Raw genomic sequence first — 8463 nt, forward strand, 5'->3', positions numbered from 1 at the left:
TTAAGGGCAAGATGATGTACGTGATGAGCCTGCATGTGTTTCATCCCCCTTCAGCCCTAGGAGGGGAGTAACCAGAACCCCACGCTGCATGGAGCACATGAATTCGTCTTTAAAGCTCTCCCAGCTGAGCGGTCCCTTCTGCGGTGCTGGCAGTCCCGCGTGTTAATGTCCCTGGTGAGCTGTTTCTGACTGCATTCCCACAAGGAACAGTGCTTATGTGATCCCTCAGGGAATCCAAATGGTAAAGAAATATTTCCGTCCAAGTCTTGTCCAGCCAATCTTACCGCCAACGGGATGAGTCTGGTGTGACAGAGGTCATTCATAAGTCCTCAGGCATAACTCTAGGCATCCTCAGCCTGCTTCACACCCTGAAATGCCTCTTACTTGGAGCCAGGCAAAACGTTTTCAGTGGAAAATAGGGGTATTTTGAAATAGAAGGGTTTCATAGCATGTAGTTATTTTTGAGGAAGATTTTTGGTGGAATAACTGAAATGTTCAACTTTGCATGCCTTCAAAAAAAAACGTTTTGAGCATACCACTGAAGCGTTACACTCACCCTCCATTCATCCTCCTGCAGTCCCTTTGGGGTCGGCAGACAGAGAAGGTAGCACAAGTCCCCCTGCTCCACCTCCCTAGAGAGCTGTAACAGGCTTGTAGTCGTGCGTGCTCTGACAGCAGCATCCCTGCGGTACTCCCTTCCTCCTCCCTGCACCTGCTCTGCAGCTCTTAGCAGAGATGAGTGGGAGCAGTAGGCTCCAGCCCACGCTCAGGCAGTCTATTCCTTCGGTTTGTTAGATTAGTGCTGATGAAAAGCCGTGGCTGGAACAGCCACCTGCATGCTTCTTGGAGGCCCCTGGGGAGCGCAGTGCGAGGGAATACTGCAAGCCTGGCCTGATAAATGAGCTGTGATTTCAGGCCCATGAACAAATTGGTTTCCCCTTCCAGGAAGGCTCACAACTGTCGGCTGACTATTGCTTTGTTTATTGCATTGGCCTTTGCAACTAGGGACTCTTGAGGGCAAAGGGAAAGGGTTCCAACGACAGGAAAGCAGAAGCATTTGAACCCTTCCCTCAGCTGTAGCTGAGCACCTCACCTTTGGGAACCAGACTTTATTCTGGAAGCTTTATGCAATTCTGCTATGTGCTACAAGGCATGGCGATCTGAACCCAGACCAGGCAACAAATGGGCAGAAGGCAGCAAATATCCAAGCCGCAGAGGAAAGCAACTGAGAAATTCTCATTCCATGCTGACGTGGCATTTGGTGCCAGACCTAGTCTTAGCTTTTGTATTCCAGCCATGCCGAGTCTTCACTGCTGTACAGACACACTGAGAAGAGGTCAGGGACCTCTTTCTTGAAAGATAAAACCTCTCCCATTCTCCCATTGCATGTTGCCTGTGCACCCTTAATCACAAAAAGATGGAGGTTGTCCTATGTGACTGTGTAAGCATATTCTGCTGTACTTCTGGACCAACTCTGCATCTCTGCTGAAGCCACGCTAACTGTGAGAGAAAATCCTTGGATAGCCAGGCCTTTTCAAGTTACTGTATGCTGAACTTCCTTCTGGAGCATCCCCACCCTTATCAGGTTCCCATGGATGTGTCCACGGGTATGTTGATTTCAGGCAGAGCTACCCTCACTGTAAAGAGGTAGAAACCCGCTCAGACGGTGTGGAACTCCGGACAGAAGAGAGCATCAAGGAAGAAGACTTCTAAAGGGGTGAGTCAGATAACAGAGGGAGAAAGTGGTAAGAGAAAATCAAGGAAAGAATTGTCAGAAATGTTTATTCCTCCAAGGGAAGAGCTTTAACCTTTCCTGTACAGAGTGATAAGCATTTAAGGGTTGGCAAAAAAAGTAATTGGGGCCTTCTTAAAGGTCAGGCAGCCAACGCGACAGGGAATAGAGAACAGTAGCAATGAAGAACAGTGCTGGTGCTATATGTTGAACTCTTTCCAGTTACTAAAAAGAACACATTTTATCACCACAGAGTTATTTTACTTCCTTTGGGGAAGGAGATGGTCAGCAGCAGTGGTAGCAGAACCAGCAGGGGCTCTGCAAAGGAGCCAGAGGACCAGAGCTTGAGGAGGACAGACTAATGTAGGGGAAGCAGCAGAGGGAATGTGAGGAAAGGGGAGAGCACTAGAGAAGATGGAGGAATCTGGAGAAGAGGCATCAGATATTGAGGGATGCTGTAGCAGAGCCTGGAGGGAACTTGCTTGGATTTAGAGATTCCCCTCTCTCCCACCTGGGAAGAGACACCCAGCCTTGCCCAGGCTAGAAGTACAGGTTTTGGCTGCTTTGTGCTCATCAGCAGGGCCACAGGTTTGGTGCTGGCAGAAACTCTCTCCAAAGCCAACCCTCTCAAGAGGTAACAGTTATTTTATTACTGCCCTTTAGTCACAGGACAGATTCATGGCACACTGGTCACTGTTTACATACCCGTGGGCCTCCCCAGAAGCTGATCTCTGGCTCAGCACATCACCCCTTTTTTGGTAGAAGAGTGTTTTCATGCTTGTCACCCCATTCGCTTAATGAAGCTTTATGTAGAAGAGCCTAATCAGAAGGTAAAGCTGCAAGCAAAACCATATTTATTAGAACAAGTAGTTTAGTTAGACCGGATGGCCCCCAGCATGGAGACCTGCCACACTGCTTCTGCCGTCTGTCTGGCTTTTGGCCCACGAGGTTTAGTCCTGCCTCATAATGAACAGTACAGGATTCACTTTCTGCCTGCCTGTCAGCCCAGGCACAGCTCACACTCACAGGTACCTGCCCCTCGTTCCTCTTGAGCAACCAAGTGTGCTTTCTCCATTTGCTATTCTCCCACTTTTACCTCTTCTGGAGCAAATCAGCTGCTGGTCATTTGGCAAGTTCCTGTGATTTGTCTGCTTGCTGGAGCCTGGTGCTTCACTGCTCTCTGTCTTGAGCCCCAGACTGGCTGGGAAGTGTTTGGCAGAATCCATTACAAAGGGCTAACACAAGAATTCTGATAAACTAGCAAGATCAGTTTAAAAGGAAAGAGATAATGTTTCATCTGAAACTGGTTCATGGAAGCCAGCTCTCACAAGGGGCGGGAGGGGGGAAGAAATAATGAGGTTACGAAGTTTTCTGAGGAAAATTCATTTCTAGAAATTGCTAGATTGTCACCTTTCCCCACAAGTCCATACAATGAAGAAAAGTTTTTTTTCTTTGTATTTTTCAGTGAGGGAATCCAGCATTTCTTTTCTAATATGCGTGGAAGTGATGGCATCTTTTCCCTCAAGAGCATCCAGGGTGGTGTAACTGGCATTGGGAGCTGGATTCCAGGAACTGTAACGCTGGTAAGCAGTAGAAGTCAGGAACAGGTTTTTCTGCCTTCTGTTCTTAGTTCTGTCACAGCATCCTTTTGGCCAAGTCACCTCCCTGTGGGTTTTTTTTATGTGCTAAATTAGGATAACAATTTACCTTTTGACTGTGGTTTGTTGTTAGGGTCAGAAGAGGACTTGCCCTGAGGTGCGTGCTTCTGGAGAAAGGGCTAGTGGTGAGATGGGATCTTAGCTCTTTCTCTGCATCTCACAGGCATGTGACAGTGCCTGCCATCCCAGCATGATGGGGACAATGCAAAGCAGACAGCAGTGCTTAATAGCACCGTCTGCTGGACCACAAACCAGTCTCACTGGAAGGACAGCATTTTGGGCAAAGGAGCAGCATTATTAACAATTGCTAACCGGAGATCAGAAATGGTAGGTACTTACTCCAAGCAGCCTGCAGTCAGTGCCAGCATACCATGAGCCTTTTTCTGAAGCCTCACTGAGCAGAGCAGCTCCAGCTCTGGCCAGCCTTTCAGTACTATTTTTTCCCTTTAATATGTTTAAAACCAACATCTGCAAGTCAGGATTCACTGTGTGGATCTATACTTCTGGGATAGGTTCAAGACGTATTGAAACAATACTAGGAACAAAAACCAGTAACCTTCAACTGGCTGCTTCCAGGTAGTCTTACGTCTGTTTGCAAAACAGATTATATTACAGCATAGTTGCAGCCTGGGTCCCCATGCCACTGTAAAGGGAAAGCCAGGCATATTGGCATTCCACAGTGAGATGCATCACTGGATGCAGAGATCCAGGTCCAAATGCCACTAGGGTCTGGAGCTGTTTGGACACACAGGCTGAGGGTCCAAGCCCATGTCTAAGTACTGGTGGCCAGAAGTTTTACCTCTTCCCGCTGAATCATCCAGCATTGGCCAGAGGTTTGTGCAAGCTGGTGGCCTATTCTATCCAACATTATGTTCCCAAGCAGAATTCAGATAACTAGGAGGGAGGCACAGATAGTGCTACAATTTCTCGGGGTGGAGAAACAGCATGTTACAGGAGAGTCCCAAACCTTTGCTTCCTCAGTCTCTGCAGGTCTGGCACATGGAAAGCCCAGAGGTACTGAAGTATCCCACTCAAGCAGCCAAGTGTTAACAACCTCTCCAAAGTCTAATTTGCCTTTGATATAGACTTAATTGTTTGCGTCACCCACTGGGCTAGGGGGAGGGCTATAAAAGGGGCTGCAGCCATTGTCTGAGGCAGAAGAGAGCCCAGAAACAGCTCCCTCTCCCAGTCTTCCTAATTCAGCACGGTAGTCACAGCCTGTACATCATGCAGCTGGTGGCCAGCCTGGTGTCCGTTCTGTTGCTGGTGTGGAGCGTGAGAGCCACTGCACTGCCCGGAGAAGAGAGACTCGCACTACAGAACACTAGGGTGAGTATAATGCACCCTGTGCTGGAGCTGGATGAGGTGGGAGCGCACAGAAGCAGGCTGGAGCCAGGGGAGGGGTGATAAGGGCAATTAGGCTTTACCTGCTGCAAACAACTCTTCCATCCCTCTATATTCCAAGGCACTGCAGCTTCATGCACTGCTGGAGTACAGGCTATTATAAAGCTTACTAGCCAATTTATTTAGGAAAGGTACCCGGGCAGATGCCAGAGTGCTGCAAAAGTGAAGTCTGAGCTAAGCAAAAACTGGCAAAAAGAACAGAGCAGAGAGGAGAGGCGAAAGGAGAAATAATATTGCTGAAAGAGTGCAGCATGAGAGAATAAAGCAGAGTACTAGGGAGGGAGAGGAAAGATACGTAATTGGTAAAATGATCAAGGGAGATGATATTTTAAATAGGACTCATGGGAAGGACAAATGTTTAAAAGATGGGTTCAGCAGGAAAGTAGCAGAGGAATAATAAATGAAGTAATTATATCAGAATAAAATTGCTTTTTCCAGAGTAGTATTCACAAGGGGAGTTATACTGACATAGTTCTGCTAGAATAATTACACTCTGAACCAGCACAGCTCTATGCAGCGGCAGAACTTATTATAGCAATATAATTATCCTACCAACTGGCAAAACTCTAATATTATAATGGCTATAGCGCTATAATAACTTTGTTTTGCTGGACTGTTTTCCTAAGAGGCCAAAGGGGTAGGAAGAAATAGCATAACATAATCACAAGCTACTGCTCTGTTCCACTTGCCCTTGCCCCGCAGTTTTCTCACCTGCATGTTCCTTGCCATCCCTGAGGGTCATCTGAGCTGTGGTTAGTCACCCCACACTCTGCCAGTCCGGTTCACAGCTGTATCCATAAGGCTGCTGTTATTTCAGTCCTGCAGAAGAGCTACCCAGAGAAGTGAAGGATCCTAATGTTGGTTTCAAAGGCACTAACTTCTCCTTTGTGTGTATCCACATTGTTTTTTCTGTCTTAGCGTTGGCTCCAGCTCATCCATCAGTGTCTTACTGCTTCAGGAGTGGGCTCACATCCCATTAACAACAAAACTGGCTGCGAGAAAGAAATGTGTACAGTGTGAGGTGCTAGGGCTAACATTCTGTTAGAGATCAGGGCTTCTACAGCTGGCTGGGATTAACCCTTCTGGGGATATCTGTAAACTTTCAGCTGTACATTCTTACAATAACAAATCCAGTACTTAAACTCTTTCTGGTACAAATCCTAGCTGCTGGGGAAAAAACAAGTTGTAGGGAATTAATCGGTAAATAAGGCTTTGGTAAAAATTAATTCAATTGTAATGACTCTTAGTCTTCTACACGCTGTTGCGTACAAAATATAATAGATATAACGATTCTCTTTAGAGCATCCTACAAACTGAAAAATTGTTAGAAACTGATGAACCAATCCCTACAGTCACCACTGCTGTAACTCAGCCAAATATTTTAAGTATGAAGAATGTTGGGATTTTACATATAAACCACCGATAAATGCATAACAATGCAAACGAAAGATCTGTGTACTCTGATGCACTGATGGATGTAGTACAGGGAATTAAGCAGCTACCCAAAGGTGTGCCACAACCCACCCATGCTACGATCTCTAGCTGCTGCCAGAGTCTTGATCCCTTGCAGCTCAGTAACAGCTATAAGCAGAAAGGATGTTAGCAATGGATTAGTGCAGGGGAAGAGCTGCCTATTTCACTAACAGCCGCAGCCGATCGTGCGTAAGGAATATCCCCTAACAGCAGGCTGAGCTTTGCCTTCCCCACCCCTGAGTCTGAAGCTACTGGCTCTGCTTGGAGCAGGTTATTTCAAAACATAGCACATCTAGGAAAGAAGCTTATGAGAAAGCCATGACCCAGGAGGCACATTTAGCTGGGTTCCCCAGTCCATCTCCCAAAGGCTCAAGACATTTCTGTACTTGAAGCACAGGAGTAGGAATGAGGGCAGGCACAAGCTGACATCTTTTCTTCTGCTCCAAACATAGCATGTAATTTTTCTGTGCCTCAGTTTCTCTTGTATGGAAGCAGGCTTAGTTAATAGAGCTAAGAAAGTGATTAAAAACATCCATAAACATACTGTAAACTCAAAATAATTGCTGCTGCCTGTATTTATCCATCTTTTTAGTTGCTCGTCAAGTGTTCCTTAGCAAATGTAGTGCTGGTGGAGCCAGCATATAGATAGATACAGCAGTCCCAGTGTAAACATTGTATTTGTGAGAAGCAGCATTAAAACATGCTTCCAAGATTCCCATCTGCATGGGAAACGGGATCTGTTGCTGTCAAACCATCTATCCCAGCTCGTCCAGTACCAGCTCTCTCTGCTAATGAGTCACAGAGACCAGGAATACTCAGGCAAGAGGTAATTCCTCAGATTTGTTGCCTGGAAAGTTAAGAGAAACAACATAACTCACAGCTTGTTACTGATGGGAATCCCTCAAGCTGCAAACCAAAGGCTGTGCCTTTCGTATACTGCTACGGCAAAAGGATGGAGGTCCGCAACTCCTCTTTCATTCTGCCTTCCCCTAAGGTCAGGCTATTGAAATACAGGTTCTTGTTCTTGAAATACAAGCTGCCTGTCTCCACTGATTAAATATTTTGCTCCATATACTTAGGGGATCTCTCTCCCCACCAGCCCAGCCCTCTCCTTTGTTACATTTCATTCTCAGCATGTTATGGTAGTGCAGCCGCTGGTGCGCTTAATTTAATAGTGCTCAGGACCCTTTGCCTCTTCCCTGACCTTCCCACAGCAGATGCAGGGCAGTCAGGGCAGTGAAGGGAGCATGGGCTTACTAGGAGAGAAGGCAGTTTGGCATTCAATGAAATTTAATTAGCATAGGCAGCAAGGGACTTCACAGCCAATTCATGCCTATTTGTTAGCAGCTCTTTTCCAGTTATAACATAGCTCGTGTGCCTCTCCCTGTCCAGCCAGTTGAGCTTGACAGGGGACAGGAGAAGGGAGGAGTGAGCTCTGCAGCCACAGATTCCTCAGCTCCAGCAGAGCTCTGCTGATGGGAAAAACATCAGCTCTGAGGACAGGGCACCAGGGGAGGTAGGGAAATGGGAAAGGACCCCACAGGGGATATCTGCATCCCGCAACAACCCCCTGTCTTGACGGCTGTGGGGGACAGGGCCTCCATCCGTCACTTTCCCCTGCTCTCTGCCCACAGGAACAGAGCACAGTCCGGAAAGACGCCATCCTGAAGATGCTGGCAGGCCTGCTGGACAGCGTGGACACAGGACGTGAGGTGGCTTCCCCAGACATGGAAGAGGAGGGCAAGCTGGAAGAGGAGCGGGCAGTGCTGGGGCGGCTCACCCAGCTATCACAGCGGGACCGCAAGGCCCCCTGCAAAAACTTCTTCTGGAAAACCTTCACCTCCTGCTAGTGCCACCCAGCCTGGCCCTGCCGGGCCACCTGCCTGCGAACACCCACCCCCTCCCTTCCCCTTGGCCACCCGGTCCCCTGCGCTCCCTTCCTTTTCTTCTCCACTCGTGAGAATAAAGCATAGCGCCTCGGGGACTTGTCTCTGCCTCTCTGTGCCCTGCTGGGCCGGGCCGGGGTGGTGTGGGGCGTGCACAGCTGGGCCGGGGCTGTCAGGAGCTGTTGGAGGTGGCAGCCATCTTGTGGGGTGGCCATCTTGCCAGGCAGCCATCTTGCAGGACAGCCATAGTGGGTGGTGGCCATTATGGAAAGGGTCCTCGCAGTGGCGAGGGGTGTGTGCTGAGGCTCCC

General features: G+C 48.1%; 1 protein-coding gene across 2 annotated transcripts; it reads left to right on the top strand.

The window, feature by feature from the left end:
* The first annotated feature begins 593 nt into the window (after positions 1–593).
* On the top strand, positions 594–8249 carry CORT (cortistatin). Of its 2 annotated transcripts, XM_075114407.1 has the most exons (4): positions 594–1717; positions 3198–3315; positions 4624–4719; positions 7902–8249. In XM_075114407.1, exons 2-4 carry the CDS (start codon positions 3226–3228, stop codon positions 8115–8117), a joined length of 402 nt encoding a protein of 133 aa, XP_074970508.1. In that variant the 5' UTR covers positions 594–1717; positions 3198–3225; the 3' UTR covers positions 8118–8249. The 2 variants fall into 2 exon arrangements, with proteins under 2 accessions (XP_074970508.1, XP_074970509.1); XM_075114408.1 differs by lacking the exons at positions 594–1717; positions 3198–3315 and having other exon boundaries at positions 4495–4719.
* Positions 8250–8463: the final 214 nt, after the last annotated feature.

The sequence above is a fragment of the Phalacrocorax aristotelis genome, chromosome 19 (assembly GCF_949628215.1).
Source record: "Phalacrocorax aristotelis chromosome 19, bGulAri2.1, whole genome shotgun sequence".
Lineage (NCBI taxonomy): Eukaryota > Metazoa > Chordata > Aves > Suliformes > Phalacrocoracidae > Phalacrocorax > Phalacrocorax aristotelis.

Coding starts and splice junctions, on each gene's coding strand:
- CORT (XM_075114407.1), top strand. CDS start 3,226: ATGCGTGGAAGTGATGGCATCTTTTCCCTCAAGAGCATCCAGGGTGGT. Junction 3,316..4,623: donor TTCCAGGAACTGTAACGCTG/GTAAGCAGTAGA, acceptor TACATCATGCAG/CTGGTGGCCAGCCTGGTGTC. Junction 4,720..7,901: donor TCGCACTACAGAACACTAGG/GTGAGTATAATG, acceptor CTCTGCCCACAG/GAACAGAGCACAGTCCGGAA.